General features: G+C 40.3%; 2 protein-coding genes across 3 annotated transcripts; both read left to right on the plus strand.

Annotated features, from left to right (window-relative positions):
• The first annotated feature begins 481 nt into the window (after positions 1-481).
• hsdl2 (hydroxysteroid dehydrogenase like 2) lies at positions 482-6,469 on the plus strand. Of its 2 annotated transcripts, XM_070924581.1 has the most exons (11): positions 482-603; positions 2,555-2,718; positions 3,201-3,299; positions 3,694-3,808; positions 4,447-4,550; positions 4,629-4,727; positions 4,857-5,051; positions 5,160-5,231; positions 5,619-5,765; positions 5,940-6,068; positions 6,248-6,469. In XM_070924581.1, exons 1-11 carry the CDS (start codon positions 587-589, stop codon positions 6,361-6,363), a joined length of 1,257 nt encoding a protein of 418 aa, XP_070780682.1. In that variant the 5' UTR covers positions 482-586; the 3' UTR covers positions 6,364-6,469. The 2 variants fall into 2 exon arrangements, with proteins under 2 accessions (XP_070780682.1, XP_070780683.1); XM_070924582.1 differs by lacking the exons at positions 3,694-3,808; positions 4,447-4,550.
• A 1,280-nt stretch (positions 6,470-7,749) lies between these two features.
• LOC139301422 (hydroperoxide isomerase ALOXE3-like) lies at positions 7,750-15,784 on the plus strand. Its single transcript, XM_070924816.1, has 15 exons — positions 7,750-7,875; positions 8,307-8,360; positions 8,607-8,799; positions 8,883-8,964; positions 9,113-9,235; positions 10,205-10,308; positions 10,933-11,105; positions 11,271-11,414; positions 13,042-13,245; positions 13,686-13,772; positions 14,144-14,313; positions 14,396-14,517; positions 14,627-14,727; positions 14,818-14,988; positions 15,605-15,784. Exons 1-15 carry the CDS (start codon positions 7,750-7,752, stop codon positions 15,782-15,784), a joined length of 2,034 nt encoding a protein of 677 aa, XP_070780917.1.
• The last annotated feature ends 4,228 nt before the right edge of the window (positions 15,785-20,012 follow it).

Raw genomic sequence — 20,012 nt, forward strand, 5'->3', positions numbered from 1 at the left:
AATGTTGTCTCTCTTTGTGTATTTTTATTACCCTCTTAAAGCACTTCGAATTGTTCTGATGTATGAAATGTGCTGTACAAATATAGTTGCCTTGTCTATACACACAAACACAATACTAACACACGGTAGTAGTAATAATAATAATAATAATAATAATAATTATATCAATTTAAATAAAAATATCTATGAAATTGTACCCATATATCCATTTTCATTGTGAACTTGAAGGTTCATTATCAACCGTGGGAGCTGGAAAAGTAAGCAGACTTCGCGATAAAAAGTTATCAAGCGCATTTTAAAGTTGGGAAATTACACAAGACATTTCTGGTGTGACCTATAATACAACACCAGTCAAAGATAATCACAAAGTAAGGATTAATAATCGACAAGTCAGACATCTCATCGAACCGTGTGAATCTTTGACTGCAGACCGGAAGTAGGGCATAGTAGATGATCTGTAACTTCCGGTTGACTCGATAATCTGTATCTTTAACTGGGTGAAAGGTGAGAAGACGACAGGCTGTCATTCTTCAACACAACTGTCCGAACGGGTCCTTCACCTTTTTCCTTCAACACAAATCTAACAATGCTGCAGAACACAGGGTGAGTGCACACGTCTGGATACACCGCTAGCTACATACAGAATTCCATTCAAAAACCGCTGAACAATGCCTGGTTTTGAAACAACTCAAGAATTAGTGGAAATTTTAGTGAATTAAACGCCTTTAGTTGGGGACCTTACTAAAGCCGAATTGAGTAGTGAAGAGTTCTGCTTCAGAAACCGTAAGAGGTTTTGTTCTGATCCCTCTGTCATTTGACATTTGACCAAGAAAGATGGAAAGTTGGGGATCTTTTCAACGGAGTTTGGGAACTCCGGAGCTGCTCGCAATCGAGCGTCTCATTATCTAACTGTTCTTGTTGAGCTTTTGTCTTCGCCTACACACAGAAATCTGTTCAAAACCTTCAGACCTAGAACCAACTTAAGAAAAGATGGAGCTTTTAGTTAAGGGATCACTCCATATATCGGGTCAGGAGACAACTTGGGTAGTTAACATTGTTAATGTTGAGTTTTCTGCTTCTACATATAGACTTCCGTTCAAGATACGTTTGATTACGCAATTTTATTGAAATTAAAAACCTCTTTAGATTTAAACTATGAGCCGAATCAAGTATGATAACTGTGTTTCGGGTCTGGTCTCTGTCTTGTGACCTTTTAAGCAAGACAGCTTTAAAGTGATATATTCATCACTTTGAGTTGAAAGGTGAAAGCAGCACTTAACAGCTAACTTCTCCACTTCATTTAGCTGCAGTAGTTAGCTTGCAGGCTAACAACGTTCCCTGCATATTCATGTTGTTTTGATTTATAATTATTTCGCTACTATAACATTAATGTTTTGTTGAATGTTTTTGTGTAAACTGAATATAAAGACACCCCGACAACGTCGGCTGTTGTGACGTCAACACTCATACAATCAGACAGGTCGTATTCCTTCAAAATGAAAGCATACAATGTTATCTTCAGCGGGGGCTTTTATAATGAAAAGTGAACGGGAAGTTTTCTAAAATTTTATTGAACGAAACATATTTCCAACTTACACAACAATACTAATATAGTACAATTTAAGCTCATACATAAAATAATAAAACAGTTTGCGTAAAAGTAAAATAAAAGTATAATGGCAGAATACATTTAAAAAATGCAATTCTTACATTTAATTGTGTAATTTTATTTTCATGAGATTTTAAAGATTTCAGCAAAAATCTAAGGAGAGGAGCAGACACGGATGTTCATTTTTGAAAATCACCGTTTGTGAATAAATAAAATATTAACAAGCTCACTGTTAGTTTAGAAAGCTCTTGAGATGATATTCAGCTGAGTTTTCTACGAACGCAGCACGCATTATAAACGTCAGTATCGCAGTCGATCATGTTCATTTAATTGTGGGAAGCCAAAATCGTGATCGAGATTAATATTTGATTAATTGTGTAGCCCCATGATCTATCTGAATATATATCTGTGTTGTCACTTTCTCTTTAGTAATTCTCTTTCTCTTAAGTATTTTGTTTGTTGGTTTCCGGGATAAAACTGGAAAAACCAGAAAGGCGACAGCGGTCTGTCCCCCAGGGGGTGGAAGCGTGTTTCTACAAAATCCTGTTTTTCATTTAACAAGGGAACCCAAAGTGGACAAATATTTAATGTTGTCCGAACACAAATGTCTGAACAAGAACTTTGTCTAAATAAAATACAGTCTGAAACTGGAGAAATTATGATTTAAATCAGGAACAAGAAAGTCAACAAGACTATCAATCTGATACATTTGGTGGTAATTTTCAGGACCTGATTTCAGTCAGTAAGCGTTAAATGAGAAGATGTGGTTCAGAAACGTGGTTAGCCTAACTTAGCACAAAGACTGGGAGCAGGGGGAAACTACTAGCATGCCAATGAGTTTAGCCTCACGGTCTAAGTTGCAGTTACCGTCTTAATGAGTGCCTGTTGTTTTTTCTGGTGTGTTAGCATGTTAGCTAACTTCTTCTTTTCTTCTCTGTGTTTCAGGAAGTTAGCTGGCTGCACGCTATTCATCACTGGAGCAAGTCGAGGAATTGGTAAAGCCATCGCTCTCAAAGCTGCCAGAGATGGAGCCAACATCATCATCGCCGCCAAGACCGCCGAACCCCACCCCAAACTACCAGGAACCATCTACACCGCTGCTCAGGAGGGTGAGGAGCTAACAGGCTAACTGCTAACATACACAGAGCACCAAATGTGGATTCATCCACCACTGAAAATAGTCCCCAACAATTGCACTATTTCCTCCTGTTTGTTTGATTAAAGATTACTTCTAACTTATTGAGCATTTTTTAAAAATCAAACTATATATTTGTGTATTAAGATTTCTGTCTTTAGTAGGAACCAATGGGCTTGGATTGTTGGTTTGGGTCTGCTCATGAGATTTGTAGATAATGAAGAAAAATGTAGAATAACACCATATTGATGGTTTATATATATATAAATGAACTGAACCTAATTATGGAAGATTCAAAGTTCCTAAATGAAAACAAATCAAACAAAGAAACAAAAGAAAGTGAAATACAACGTCTTTATCTTCTTCTGTAATGAAGACGTTTGTAATTAACATTAACATTTTAACATTAGCAAGGTGTGAAAAAATTGCAATGCTCATGTTTTCTGTGTGTTTTAGTGGAGGCGGCGGGTGGGAAAGCGTTGGCCTGTGTCGTCGACATTCGTGATGAGCAGCAGATTGGAGAAGCTGTTCAGAAAGCTGTCGACAAGTTCGGAGGTACCACAGCATCTTTTTACAGTGTTGAATAAAAACATCACAGATGAATGAAGAATAAATTACTTTAACAAATAGTTAAATATATATATATATATATACTAAATATATACTATATATATTTTGGTTACTTAATGGTAAAATATTTAAGAAATGAGAACTTTTTTTTTTCCTGTAGATTTTTATGAAAATCTGCTGTAAATATTAACTCACTGTCTTTAGTATAGAAGTCAAATGAAGGGTACTTTGAGACCTGGTTCAGTCTTTGGTCCAGTTGGCCACAGTTGTGTCCGTGGGTGGGAAGCTGGTGAGGGATCATGTTAGAACGACAGCTGATGTAGCGTGAACTTCCCGCCTCGGCGGTGACATCATCATAGTACTTGTGTCTGATTGGCAGGAATCGACATCCTGGTGAACAACGCCAGCGCCATCAGTCTGACAGGAACTCTGGAGACGCCCATGAAGAAGGTGGACCTGATGCTGGGAATCAACCTGAGAGGAACTTACCTGACGTACGTTACTGAACACACGTTACTGAACGCACACACACACACACACACACACACACATTACTGAACACACAAGTTACCGAACACACACGTTACTGAACACACACACACACACACACACACACACATTACTGAACACACAAGTTACCGAACACACACACACACACGTTACTGAATGCACACACACACACACACGTTACCGAACACATATGTTACTGAACACACACACACACACACACAAGTTACCGAACACACAAGTTACCGAACACACACGTTACTGAACACACACACACGTTACTGAACACACACGTTACCGAACACATATGTTACTGAACACACACACACACACACACATTACTGAACACACAAGTTACCGAACACACACGTTACTGAACACACACACACACACACGTGTTACTGAACACACACACGTGTTACTGAACACACACACGTGTTACTGAACACACACACATGTTACTGAACACACACACGTTACTGAACACTCACACACACACACACACACGTTACTGAACACACACGTTTTAATATGTATATTATTGAAGTTAGCGAGTGACTTTTAATAAGCTGCTGTTAACTAGTTGTTGTAATGAGCTGCGTTAACAAGCTCCTGTATGTTTCAGGTCTAAGCTGGTCATCCCTCACCTGCTGAAGAGTCGTAGTCCTCACATCCTGAACCTGTCGCCTCCGCTCAACCTCAACCCTGTCTGGTTCAAGAACCACACAGGTAACTATAGCAATACCCAGCATCCCATTATACGCCTGTGCAATAATAACACGTCTGTTTTTTTGTTTTGTTTTTCAGCGTACACGATGGCGAAGTACGGCATGTCCATGTGTGTCCTGGGAATGGCTGAGGAGTTCAGAGGTCAAATTGCTGTCAATGCCCTCTGGCCTAGAACTGGTCAGTGGCTAAATGTTAACTTACTAACAGGCTCCTCATAGACTCTCATAGTAAACAAACATGCTAACAGGCTCCTCATAGACTCTCCATGATGCTAACCCTGCTCTGACCTGTGTGTTGTTCCCATAGCGATCCAGACAGCAGCCATGGACATGTTGGGTGGAGACGGCGTTGGTAAACAGTGTCGTACAGTTGACATCATAGCGGACGCTGCCTACGCCATTCTGTCCAGACCGAAGGACTACACAGGTCACTTCCTGGTGGACGAGGACATCCTGAAAGAGCAGGGAGTCCAAGACTTTGATCAGTATGCCGTCCAACCAGGTGACAGCATGCTAGCAGAGCTAACACTAACCTAGCATGGGTAGCAGCAGCCTAGCAATCCCGCACACTGTCATGTAGTACTCATGGTGGCCTCTTATTGGTCAACAGGTCATCCTTTGCTGCCAGACTTCTTCCTGGACGATGCACCAGAGACACTGGTCGAACAGATGGAGCAACACGGTAAATACTACAAATACTGTAAATACTACTGCCGGTATTAGTACAAATACAGCTGATAGTACTGCAAATACTATAGAAAACAAAACTAGAAATGTCACCACTACCTGCCGTACTGGTGAAGTCAGTTTGATAATCAAAGTATATATGTTAAAGTAGTACAACAAGCACTGTTACTGTGACTGTGAACTCTCAAGACACTAAAAAATATGATCATTGTAAAAAATGGGAAAAACATGAGCTTTGAGTAGCCAATCAAGACATGGTATAATTCAATACCATAAGATATTTGATTACATTTAATATACTGAACATGTGCAATGTCTTCACTGATATATATAAAGACTGTCAGTCCACTGAAATTACCTGTTTTTGTCTCCTTGTTGATAGGGGCGACCCCAGCCTTCAAACAACCTTCATCATCGGCCACACCTCCCTCCAGTGGACCAATAGAAAACACGTTTGATGTCATCAGGGGAGTCCTCAACGAAGATGTCGTAAAGTCGACGCAGGGCATTTATCAGTTCGACCTATCAGGTAAAAACGGGAGTCTGTTAGGAGGAGAATTATTATGTGGACGTGTCATTGACATAAATGTTTGTCCATGTAAGGAGATCCTGTGAGCACGTCATTAACATAAATGTGTTTTATGTCCATCCTTATATGGACACAAGGATCTCCTATAAACATGTTCTCCTTTATGTCCATAAGGAGAACATGGGGGAGTTTGGTTTCTGGACTTAAAGAGTGGCTCTGGCACGGCAGGGCAGGGCCAGCCACCAGCCAAAGCTGACGTTGTCATGACGATGGACTCCAACGACTTCAGCAAGATGTTTGCAGGTGAGCCATCACCATGGAAACACTGAGAATGAGAAAAACATAGAGATTGGAGAAACAACCAGAGCTCGCTGTAGGAAACATGTTACCACGGTGATGCTGTAGCCATATAGATGATCCCAGTGGGATTTTGCGGTGTTGTTTTCACGGTAACAGCTGTGTTTTTCTGTGGGCTGTTTCAGGGAAGCTGAAGCCCACGATGGCCTTCATGTCGGGGAAGCTGCGGATCAAAGGCGACATGACACTCGCCATCAAACTGGAGAAACTGATGGGCCGCATGAACAAGGCCAAACTGTGAGATGCCATGACTGAAGACCACATGCACATGTTGCCTTAATAATAAGATAATAATAGTAGTGACACGTTAAGACATTAATAAATCTACCTTGATAATAAACTGAAAACTGTGTGTTTCCTCTCTACTCCACACTCATCATGATGTAACTGATCCTCAGTCAGTTCAGCCTTCACTGTCCTGCAGGGGAAGTTTGGCTCATTGCATTACAAAACCAGAGCAGTTCAACAGTAAAGCAGAATAAAAAAGAAATATCTCAGCACTCACACAACAAAAACACGGTAACATGAAGTCAAAAACTATTCAATTGAATGGTCTAAAGCAATAAATGAGAACAAGTTTAAACCACTCAGACTCCTGCGGGTTGGTTGGATTTATGGACAATACATCTATTAATAATATATTAATTAACACTTAGCCCAGGATGCAGCGACGGTGCTCTTTCAAAACGGTAACAAGCAGACAGCAAGGACGACGATGGCAGACTGAACCAACAGTCGACCTGGCAGTCTGGCAGCAAAGGATGACCTGTTGACCAATAAGAGGCCACCATGAGTACTACATGGCAGTGTGCGGGATTGCTAGGCTGCTGCTACCCATGCTAGGCTAGTGTTAGCTCTGCTAGCATGCTGTCACCTGGTTGGACGGCGTACTGATCAAAGTCTTGGACTCCCTGCTCTTTCAGGATGTCCTTGTCCACCAGGAAGTGACCTGTGTAGTCCTTCGGTCTGGACAGAATGGTGTAGGCAGCATCCGCTATGATGTCAACTGAACAACACTGTTTATCAACGCCATCTCCACCCAACATGTCCCAACAACCCTAACCCAACAACCCCCTAACTTATTAATAATTAATAGGAGGAATGATCGACACGCAGCTTCTATGTGTTGAACTCTCCAGAAATGTGAAAATTAAATATTGACAGAAGCCGATGCAGTCGATGTACTTCTTTCTGTCTTCAGTCGGAGTGAAATCTGTCCAGGACTCCATCAACGGTGAGTAATACTACATATGAATGTACTCAGTACTGAAGTACTAATACAGATCATTAGTGGATTAATGCAGTAGTGACTCCATCAGATCTTCTGTTCTTCCTGTGATCATCCTCCTCTTCCTCATAATGTGCCTCTAATGTGGTGATGGAGGAGAAAACCTCTGTGTTTCTGTCTCCACTGCAGCAACACAAACTGCTCATTTTGTACTTAGAAGTACTTACTAACCCAGTACAAAGTACATTTCTGTACTTTTCATTTTAAGTTCTTCTTTTTGAGTATTTACTTTTACACAATATGTATATAAAGTATTTTAAAGTAATCTTAGTACCTTAATATTTTTCATAATATATAAACTGACTATTTGTATTTTGTGTTTTTGTGTGTGCAGTTGCCATGGTGATGTACCGTGTTGTCGTGTATCAGGAAGGTTTGTTTCTCTCCGGCGACGCTCACCAAACCGTCGTCCAACTGGTTGGCAGCAGAGGAGCCAGTGAGCGCGTCCCATTGGTTGAGAGATCTGTGAGTCATAATCAGCATCATTAACTATTAACTAAACAACAATTAATCGACGACACTACTGGTTGTAACCATGGTAATCATCATCAGCATGCAAATCATTTGTTTATTAAATTAAGTGTATTTTATACAGATTAATTAAGTTCATAATGACTATTTCAATTTATTTTCATCTTTCACTAAAATTTATATTTAATTAAAAACACTTTCTCAAATTGCTTAAATAAATAAACATTCAAAAAATCATTTTTTTAAACAGAAATGAATTTTTTTTGTATTACAGTTATATTCTGTGATCATTGTTATAATTAACATTGAAACAGACAAAGTGTAAGTTTATTTCTCATTTCAACTGTAATACAAATAAAATGAAAATGTTTTTCTCTGGAAAATGTTTTTAATCTATTTTTAACTGTTTTGTTTTTGTTTTTCAGATTTGTCGGATTTTAAAGAACATGTGTTGCTGCTGCAAAACCTCGGAAGAAAAAGTACACTTCCTTCTCTTCAGCAGGGAAAGAGAGACACATAAATAATATTATTATTAAATCAGTAATACAGAAAATAACAAAATGATAAATAAAACAAAAAGAAACTTTGTAATTTATTTTAGTTTAATGTCAAATTGCATTTGAAAACAATTAAAGCTAATTGTTCTCAAATCCTTAAAATTATATTAAATGATTTTCTTAATTGTCTTATTCACTCAGATTCAAGTTTAAAATCTCTGTTGCCAGGCAGAATACGCTGTTCACTGTCCCAGCAGTCTTGGAGCTCTGCTATTGGTCCGTCTAGAAGCCCCGTCCACCACAGCCAGCGTCTGGTTTTGTTTGAAAGTCGCGGTGACAACCCCGGAGGGAGGAGTCTCACTGTTCCCCTGCTACCGATTCGTCAGCTGCTTGACCTCGCTGGCTCTGAGGGATTCGATTGGTCGGTGATGAAACTTAAAAAGTAGCTTCTCAGCTGGTTTAATAGATAAATAATAATAAATAAATGTTGTTTTTGTTCTGAAGCAAAATTTGTTTTCAATGACGTCCGACCAATCGAACTGGATCAGAGGATAAACGAGCTGACGTACCGCCGTCAGACATATCGGTAATCAATTAATTTATCAGATAATGTTTTCATTAATATACCATATAGGCTATATATTATATGCTGCATTATACGTTATGATCAGATGAAGATAAGTTCCTTTTTAGTTCTTTGTAGAGTTTTTAATTTTAAAGATTTTCTTTCATAGGTGGAGTTGCTATGACGACGGTCTCCCGGAGACGATGAAGGCTGACAGCGTCACATCACTTCCTGCTGATGTTCGATTCTCTGTATCCAAGGCAACCGACATGATTCTGACTGTCAGCAAAGTGTACGTTCCTGATATATATATATGTATATATATATATACATATATATTTATAATATTTTCATATATTGTCTCTCTCAAATGTTTTACATTTGTTGTCATCCCAACTATAAAATAAAATAATAATTATTATTATTTGATTAATTACTAAATATAATTTCTATAAAAACAGACAAAACATGTTACGTTTATGGATGTTCAAAAACCAGCTGCAAAATATAAAACAAGATATATAGTAATCTTGACTCAAGGTCCACTTAATATCTTTTCCCTGAGCTTTCAACCACATCTCACATTCTGCATGAAGACCCAGTCCATCTGTCCAGGAAGTGTATGAAAGCTCAGGACAGAAGTCAGTAAGTGGATCTTGAGTAAAGATGATATTTAAGATCATATATATATATAGTTCTCAATATTATATTAATATTAGTAATTAATTAATATATATATATTATATTATATTTACATATTAACATACTTGCATATGTACAAAACAGCACTAAAATGGTGTAATGTGACTGTTCATGGTGAGCAAACTGTGATATTGATTTAATAGTGATTTATTTATTTATTTACAGTATTTATTAATTTAATACATGTGCTGTTTAATTTATATTCTACTAGATCTCTTACAGGTTTTCTCTATCAGTGTCTACTGGTCTCCACTGGTCTCTATCACTGTCTACTGGTCTCTACTGGTTTCTATCAGTGTCTGCCGGTCTCTACTGGTCTCTACCAGTGTCTCCTGTCTCTACTGGTCTCTATCACTGTCTACTGGTCTCTACTGGTTTCTATCAGTGTCTGCCGGTCTCTACTGGTCTCTACCAGTGTCTCCTGTCTCTACTGGTCTCTATCACTGTCTACTGGTCTCTACTGGTTTCTATCAGTGTCTGCTGGTCTCTACTGGTCTCTACCAGTGTCTCCTGTCTTTACTGGTCTCTACTGGTCTCTACCGTGTTGTTCTGTGTTCAGGCTGGTGGAGTTGGGTCTGCAGAGCTTCCTGTGCTCTCAGCAGCGTTGGCCCAGTTTTCATCAGATCCATCAGCTCTGCCGACAGACCAGGACCCCGACCTGCAGTGAGACAACTACTCATTTAAATATGATAATGATAATATTCTTCATCATCTTCATCATCATCTATATCTAACAGTAAAAGTGAAGCGGGGCTCCCTCGTAGTTTCCACTCGTCGTCACTGTGTTCAGAAGAAGGGTTTTAATTACAACAAAGTTAAATAATAAATCCATAAATCCAACAAGTGGGAACAAGCAGGAGGAAACAAATGATCTCCAGTTATGACAGGAAATAATAATCAATGATAATAATACTAATGTAATAAACACGTTTTTTTCAGCAGCATTTTAGATCAATGTTACAAAGTACTTAAATTTAAAGAAAAAGACTTTCATTAAATAAAATTCAGTTAAAGAACGGAAACTGAAATAAAGTCAACACAATAAATCAGATTAAACAAGTGGAATAAAAAGGTGACAGATTATTCATTAGAACTGAAACATATTTAAATAATTCTCAGATTTTTATTAATCATGACATTTTCTTCGTTTCTTGTATCTTTTTTTATTTTGTTTTTTCATCACATCATTTACTATTAATACAAACAGATATTATTAATCCGCTCTCATAATTATATATAAACTAAACAACAGAAAAGCCCCCTGACTTCCTGTCTGTTGTGCGCCAGGATTGGTGGAGCGTCTCTGGAGGGAGGACTGGTTCTTCGGACATCAGTTCCTGAACGGAGCCAACCCAACTCTGATTCGCCGCTGCACAGAAATTCCACCCAACATGGCCGTTACCGAGGAGACGGTGGGGGCGTCGCTGGAGGCCGGAGCCTGCCTCAGTCAGGAAATGGAGGTGATCGAAGGGAATTTTATTATGACAGCATCAAGAAACAGGAAACAAGAAAAGTTATTAAAACATTTTTTTAAATATAGGCCTACATATTAGTCATTGGAATTACTAATAATACCTAAAACATGTATGAATATTAATGAGGTCATTGGTAAACTGTTGTGGCAGAGAGGAAACGTGTTCGTGGTGGATTATCGGCTGCTGGACGGTCTCACAGCCAACACTGTGAACAGGAAGCAGAACTACCTGACAGCTCCTCTCGTCCTGCTACACCTGAACTCCAACAACCAACTGCTGCCTGTCGCCATCCAGGTAAACCCCACCTGACCCCTGACCTCTGACCTCTGACACCTGAACATGAAGAATCAGAATCAGAAATACTTTATTGATCTTGATTCAAGAGTATGAAGTAGCAGGGCCCACAGTGTCAAATCTGTTGAAAAACAGATTCAGTTCGTTGGCCCGGTCCACACTGCCTTCAGCTCCTATGTTGTCGGTCGGCCTGTAACCTGTGATGGTCCTCATTCCACTCCAGACCTCTCTGGTGTTGTTCTGCTGGAGTTTCCAGTCCAGCTTCCTTCTGTACTTCTCCTTAACCTCCCTGATCTTTACCTTCACTTCCCCCTGGATTGTTCAAGCAAAAAATCAAGCAAACAAAGAACTCCAAACTCCAAATCCAAATGAAGTTACAGTTCAGGTCTGAACATGGAGTTTATCCATAAGTGAACATTTCGTTGCCATTTGTGACATTATGGAAGAGGACATTCAACATGAAGTCAGTTGATAAGATGACTAAAAGTTGAATTTTCTCAGAATTGAGATGAAATGTACAATTTCGTACATTTTAAAATTTCAAATTTACAAAACACAATTAGTTCATTTGTAAGAACGAACTTTAGTCCTACCCCTTTGTTTCAGAACCAGGACCACGGCAGGGCTGTTCACTTAGTCCTCTTTCGTTTTATTGAACCACTGAACCAAAATAAAGACATTAAAGGGATAAATATGACGGGAAGAGAACAAAAGATTTCCTTATTTGCTGACGATGTATTAGTATACTATACCAGAACAGTTATTCTCACTTCTTTCTCTGGTTACAAACTTAATGTCCAAAAAGTTCTCAGTTTCAAGTCCAGCTCCTCAGAAGACGTGACAACAAAGGTTCAGATACAATGGGAGAGAATCCAGGAGATATTTAGACTCCATCTGCTCATCTCCCCGTTCATTTAATTGGTCCTTCTTTGCTTCATCATATGTTGTTACTCAGCTTTACTATATAACTGTTTTCACAGATGAGACTTCTAAGTCTTATTACAGTGATCACATTGTTTGTGTGGACATCTGTATGTGTAGTGTTTTATCTTAAAGTCCTGGTTTTAAAGAAAAGACGTGAAGGTTTTAAGGTTTTATTCATAAGGTGCTGCCTTTAGCACCTTAAATCTTGACTCTAAGGAGGGCGGAGTTGCTCTGCTGCTCCAGACTGAAATATCTCAACATCTACCTGATCAATTGGCTCCAAAGTTGGTATAAACTTTGATGGTCTCCAAATGATTTATTCTAATAACTCTGGTGATCCTCTGACTCTTCATCTAGCGCCATCATCAGGTCAACATGTTAATGTGTCGAATACTTTGGTTTATGACCAAATACCTGCAGAACTGATGACATTCATCAGCCTCAGCTGGACCCTGTGTTTACTGCTAGTTAGCTAATGTTAGCATGCTAATACGCTAAACTAAGATGGTGAACAGTAAACATGTTAAACATCCATCCACATGCTAGTGTTGTTATTGTAAGCATGTTAGCATTTAGCTCGAAGCACCGCTGTATACTCTTGAAGAACTGTAAACACACAAATACTGAAACCTCATTTAAAACTCTTTGCCCTTGCTTCATTGTCTCCTTGTCTCCTCACTCGCCTCCTTGTCTCCTTTCTTAGCTGAAACAGTCTCCAGGTGAGACCAACCCGGTCTTTGTCCCTCAGGATCTGGAAGCTGATTGGCTGACAGCCAAAACTTTTGTGCGCTCTGCAGATTTTGCAGATCATGAGCTGCGTTCTCACTTCCTGCGCACACATGTGCTGTCAGAGCTCTTCGCCATGGCAACACTTCGCAACTTTCCCATGGTGCACCCTCTCTACAAGGTATGCAGTACAGGGAGTATTTTTCTGTGTAACTGCAGCACTGTGATTAATATAGTATTGTTTTTCCATGGAGTTGTATTAGCGTTTCTGGATTTACAGTGTTATTTATAGTACAGAAGTATAGTTTAGTTTTGTGTATATTTCAGTATTTCTTATAGTTTATAGGAACTCTAGAATTGTTTTGTGTATTTTGCCTTCATGTGCAGTTGCAGTAGATCGGATTCGAGCTCCAAAATGTACAGATGGATCTGAAAAGTTTCCATTTCTTGGGACCAAAATGTTTGTTAAGAAGGAAGTTTCTCAACACCTTCAGTTTGTGTGAAAAATTCAAAACAAACTAAATCTGGAGATACATGGTTTTCACTTGTTTGTAGTATTGTAGGTGTGACAGTAGTAGTGTTATCGGTACTTTTTGCAGTATTTCTTGTGTATTTGTGCAGCTGTTGGCCCCTCATTTCCATTTCACTCTGGAGATCGACAGTCTGGCTCGTCAGCTGCTGCTCTCTGATGGAGGGTCACTGAAAGAGGTCAGGCTCCGCCCCCATGATGTCATCACTGTCATATATTTAAATATTAACTATTTAACATGAGGTACGCTGCACTATCAATACTTGTTATATCAATAACATATTTGATTAGTTAGTTATTTAAGTATGTAGTTATTAGTTTCAGTCACATTAAATGTCAGATCTCTTTCATTTGTATTCGACTTGTTTAAGTTGAATGTTTCTGGTCTTTATTAGATATATTACAGTAGAGCCATGTGGCCAACGGTACTGCAATATTTATTTAACATTTTTTACTGTACATTTTAACAATGTTTCACCTCATTCAGCAGTGAACCACCTTTTATTTTCTCTCACTTTTTAAAATGAACTTTGTCTTATTAAATATTCAGTACACAGCGGTGGGCGGAGCCGCCACATTGGAGTTCCTGAGGAGGGCGTCGGCCTCGCTCACCTATCGTGACCTTTGTTTACCTGATGACATCAGTGGGCGTGGCCTTGACTCCATTCCCGATTATTATTACCGTGACGACGGCTTGCGGCTGTGGGACATCATCCACAGGTGTGATGTGATTGGTCGAGCCTGTATTCACTCTGCTGTCAGTAACTTGTTTCAGCACAAAGTTTGATCTGATTGGCTGCAGGTACGTAGGGGGCGTGGTCAGCTACTATTACCACAGCAACGATGATGTCATCAGAGACTCTGAGCTGCAGAGCTGGATCAATGAGATCATCGTGTTCGGTCACCTAGGAGATGAGAAGAAAGGTCTGAGTACTAAGTACTTAGTGCAGTATTTCCGTTTTACAGTATTTCAACTGCAGTACCTGGGTGTTCTTACAGCAGTACTTTACTGTATGATACTTTTGTCTCTCAGGTTTCCCAAAATCCTTCACTTCAGTGTTGGAGCTGACATACTTTGTTACCATGGTGATCTTCAATGCATCCGCGCAGCACAGTGCTGTTAACAACGCACAGGTACAACCAGACTCCTCCTGTGGGATTTTAAAAATTAAATGAGGTAACTTACTCACTTATATTTTGTATTTTAAACGTCTTCCTGTGCAGCTGGATTATTTCGGGTGGATGCCGAATGCTCCTCTGGGTCTGCAGCGCCCCCCTCCAGCCTGCAGGGGGTGCTGCAGCGAGCGCAGCCTGCTGGACAGTTTTCCTGACGTGGTCTCCACTGTGCACGGCCTGGCCACCGTCTACCTGCTCAGCAAGAAACCTGCAGACTTTGTGCGAACACACAACCTCAAACTACACACAACATGGAGGATCATACAACTCACTTTACATATTATATTTATATATACTTATATACCATGAATAATGTGGAGCATCGATGTTTCAGGGAGTTAGTCCAAAATCTGCCTTTATTTAGCCATGCTAGCTGCATCTGTCTGTCTGCCTGTCTATCTGTCAGTCTGCCTGTCTGTCAGTCTGCTTGTCTGTCAGTCTGCCTGTCTTTCTGCATGTCTGATATTTATTTATTTATGATTCTTCCTTCTCAGATTGTTTCATTCGAACGTTTTGAGTGGCCTGAAGAGGGAAATTATAAGTTGGTTATTATTATTTAATCATCTTGTGACCCCTAACATTTATTTTGGGATTCATTGGGGGGTCATGACCCCCAAGTTGGGAAACACTGCTGAAAGAGGTTGAGGACAAAATCCACAGTCAATAATATGATGCTCTTTAATATAGTCTTAACTCAAGGTCCACTTACTAGCTTTTTCCAGAGTTTATATGATTGTGTAGATATACACATAACTGATATTGTCCAATCAATCACTGATTGGCTCTTAAATATAACTTAATATAACTATTAATTAGTTGTTAATGTTCCTTTAAGGTTCCTCTGGGCGGCTTGGCGGAGCAGCACTTCACAGAGAGCGTTCCCGTGGAGTTGGCAGCCCGTTTCCGTAGTGACATGAAACGTCTCAGCTGTGACATCATAGCGAGGAACGTAGGCCTGAAACTGCCGTATGTCTACTTGGACCCTGCCACCGTGGAGAACAGCGTGACACGCTAATGCTACAACTAGCACAGTCTGCATTATCTGAATGAGTTAGCTTAGCATCGGTAGCTTCACAGTGTTATTTATTTATTTTCAATGAATATAAAATCTAATCTGCACAAACATATTTGTATTAGTTGATGTGTCCACATGCTCACAAAAAAAATATATACATACATTTATGTACATATATGTTGATTGTAACTTTTGTTTTCTGTGTTTTTTCTGTGGATTTTCGGGATTTTCTACTTTGAATTAATTTTCAATTGGAATCCAAATGTTCGCTTTTTCTCTCTGATGTGTTTTTTTTATTTTCCAGCTGTGGAAGAAGTATTTAGATCCTTTACTTCATTTTAGACATTCAAGTACAGAAGTATCGTAGCAAAATGTACTTAAAGTATCAAAAGTAAAAGTACTCCTATAGAATGGCTTCTTATCAGAACTGATGTATTAATATTGAAACATTTGGTCAAAGTAACGCTCATTTTAACTACTTTATGTACAGTTAGATAGGTTCATCTGTAATGCATCATGTAAAAATTATGATATTAATACAAAATGTATGTGTAAAATCTTAATCTACAAATTAATAACTATAACTACCAGGTAAATAACAGGGTTGAAGAATACAGTATAAAATGGAAATTCAAGTACAAGTACATTGAAAAGTACAGCACTTAAATGCAGTAGGCCTACTTCAGTAAATCAGAATCAGAATCAGAAACTATTTATTGCCAAGTAACATTACAAGGAATTTGCCTGGTCTGATGGTGCTGACAACAAACATGTAAAAATATAAAGGTAAAAGAATAAGATAAGATAAATAACAAACAGTGCAGTGACCAAGTAAAGTGTCCAGTAGGGGGGTGCATGCGTTAATGTAACGCAGGGGGGACAGGGACGGTGTACGGGGAGGGGGGGGGTCAGTGCAAGTCTTTGGCCGTGTTCGTCAGGTTGACTGCAGAGGACTTGTTACCATGGTGGAAGAAGTATTCAGATCTTAAGTAAAAGTACTAATACCACTCTGTTACAAGTAAAAGTCTTGCATTCAAAGTGAAGTAAAAGTATATAGTAAAAGTAAAAGTATAAGGTATATATATAAGTATTACTTAACCATAAGATAAAGGATTTATCACAAACATCTGGAGATACATGGTTTTCACTGGACAGGCAGTAAAGCTGTCAGACAGCTGTAGTGCAGTAAAAGTACAATAGTTACTCTGAGATGTTCTGCAGTAAAAATATAAAGTTGCATATACTTTTTCCCAGAGTGCATAAATACTAAGTAAAGTACAAATACCCCGAGTAAATGTCCTTATACACTCCACCATTGGTACTGAGAAATGAAAAGACTTCAGAATACGTATTTAATTCGTATATTTCATAACAAATCATGACAAATTGAGTTGGAGAGCAAACAGAATAAATGATTTGTTGCTTTTATTTTCACCTCCTTTTCCTCCCGCCTGAAGCTTAAATCCCCACGTGCGAATGCAGCGGTTCAACTTCCGGTCCCAATTATCCGATCAGCATTTTTCAGTCTCAGGTGTGACGGCGGCTCCTCCAGCTTCCAGCCGCTCTTCGGTCGTTCCCGGCGGGCAGAGAGAAGCGGACCGGACCGGACCGGACCGGACCTGACCAGACCATGTCGGCGGCTCCCGGACAGATGATGATGGCCTGGGTTTGGATCAGTTTGGTGACTCTAGCCCGGCTCAACACGGCAGAGGAACCGCACTGGGACGCAGACGGAGGCTCGGCCGGCCTGGAGGCGCTGTTCTCGGACTCCGAGCCGCAGGAGAAGACCCGGAGCGGGGGAAGATCTTTCCCGGTGCCGGTCTGGAAGTTTCTGAAAGGTAAAAATACACCTGGTTCAGGTCACAGAAGACTGACGCTGTGACGAAGGTGAAGATAATTCGTTTTATAAATGTAAAAGATGAAAGATTATTTTGTATCTAATGTATAAATTAAAAAATCAAGTTCAAACTAAATTCAAGCTTGCTCTTTTATTTCATGTCAGTTTGTCGTAATATTGAGTGATTCATGAAGCAGCCACGACGGCTCTCTTCTCTATTGTAACTCAGGTGTTTTGAATGGCAGTGCCGTGAAACGAGTCTCATATTCAGCTGAGCAGACTTGATAACTCGCGGCAGTTCAGAGGGCTTCACTGGACGCAGTTCTCTGGAGCTCCACTGACTCTGCTGTTTGTGGTGTTTCAGTGTCGCAGCTCGCGGGCGGCGGAGACGCGTCAGACTTCGGCCGACCTCAGTGCCGCTGCAGCGGCAGAACGCTGTCTGTTCGCTTCTCGCTCATCCGACACTCTGATCTGCGTCTGGAAGGTGAGTTTGATTTGTCCACCAGCTGCAGACGTTTTTACGCTTCGATTTCCAACATGAAAGAAACTCTGCTTAACTACAACTTTGCAGTCGCCAAGTTACTATCTGCTTCACACAGTGCGGGGTGGGGGGTGTTGATCCAGGTACTGTACGATCCAGGAGGTCCGGTTGGAGTAACAGATTAAGTCTCAAGGTTTATCAAACACCAAAACCTGGCAGAGGTTTGTACTTTGTCTTTGGTCACAGTAGAGATGCAGCGTTTGTGTGCGTTTGCATGAATGTGATTGGCCAGCGCAGCCTCTTGCTTGAGCCTCGTTCAACTTCTCTGCAGATCTGTGTTTGGTTTCTTTTTGGCCGGAGATCCTGTGACTCAACCTTAAACACACTTATTTTGAAGAGTAAAAGAAGGTGAACTGTAAACTTATGACCCAAACTGTTTGTCTTATTGTGTCTTTACAGACGGGAGAAGGCTGCTGTCGCTGCCGGACGGGTGTCGTGGTTCTGCTCGTACCTTCGGACCGTGGCTGCTGCTGAAGCTCCCTTATACCAGCTGCCACATGGCATTATGGGTAAAAATGTTTACGGTCTTTGTCCCTCCTGAGTCCTGCTAATGAATTCAGTTATCTCAGAAATAAGATTTGGACCAACAATCTAAATAGCAAAAGTTACGGCCACTATGAACTTCTGCTTTTTAAATGATCTGACAGAAGGAAATGTGTGCAAGATTCAACAAATACTTTTACACAGTAACACGAACTACAGTTCTTGGATGTTCAACAGTGATTCTCAAACTCTGCTGTAGGATTAAGTTTGTTTCCGCCTGCCTGTCCTCCGCAGCATTTTTTAGGTTCTTGTACATGTTTCTTTTTGTGTACTATTTACTTAATATTGGTAGTTTTTTGTCTTGTATGATAAACTAAATATATTTGGGTTTTTGATCTGGGACTTGATAAACTGATTTGAAAGTCACCTGGGACACTGGGATGGCCATTCCTAACTTATTTGACATTGAAGAGACTGAATGACTTATCCATTAATCAGCATGCAAAATAATCAGTTGCAGCCCTGAAACGATGGTTAGCTGGGTGAGAAAGAACACAACTAGTCAAAAACTGCTCCCGGTGATCCTTGTTTTTTGTTCTCCAGATTTCAAATGGAACCTGGTTTCGTCAGTTGAAACTGCATTACTTCGACCATCTGCTGCAGGCGAACGTGACTGGTGTGGCCGCCTGCGAGAATCCTGCAACGTCACTGCGAATGCTGCCGCCATTGGCGACTTGCAGAGCAACCGACGTCACTGTGAAACTGCCTCCTGGAACAAGTCTGAAGAGGGTAAAAGCTCTGGGTAAAGATGTCGTAGTTGGGAGGGCGCTCACAACAACGACCCCAGGCGCAGTGTATGTGCAGCTATCTACACCAGTGAATGTGGTAAGGAAGCTCTAAAATGTGACCCAGATTTAAAAAAATTAGGTGTGAGTGGTAATGACTGAATGTTTTGCAGGATTCCATCTTTGAAATAATATATTTTGACTCTGCTGGGGAAATGTCGACGATGCTGGTGGCTTGTTTCAATGCAGTAACTCAAAGTGGGCGGGATCGTCACCCACGAGCTCTGGAAGAACCTGACCTGTGGGAGCTATGGGACTTTGATGAGGTTCCTCTTGACCCGTTCATTCCGGACCCGACGGACCCGTTTATTCCGGACCCGTTTATTCCGGACCCGTTTATTCCGGACCCGTTCATTCCGGACCCGTTCATTCCAGAACCGACGGACCCGTTCATTCCAGAGACGACAGATACTCCAGTTGATGAAGACAGCGCAACAGTGACGACAGTAACAACAACAGTAACAACACAGGTGACGTATGCTGACGCCGAAATCTTTGAGTTGTGGGGATTTGACGAAATTC

Source organism: Enoplosus armatus, chromosome 18 (assembly GCF_043641665.1).
Source record: "Enoplosus armatus isolate fEnoArm2 chromosome 18, fEnoArm2.hap1, whole genome shotgun sequence".
NCBI lineage: Eukaryota > Metazoa > Chordata > Actinopteri > Centrarchiformes > Enoplosidae > Enoplosus > Enoplosus armatus.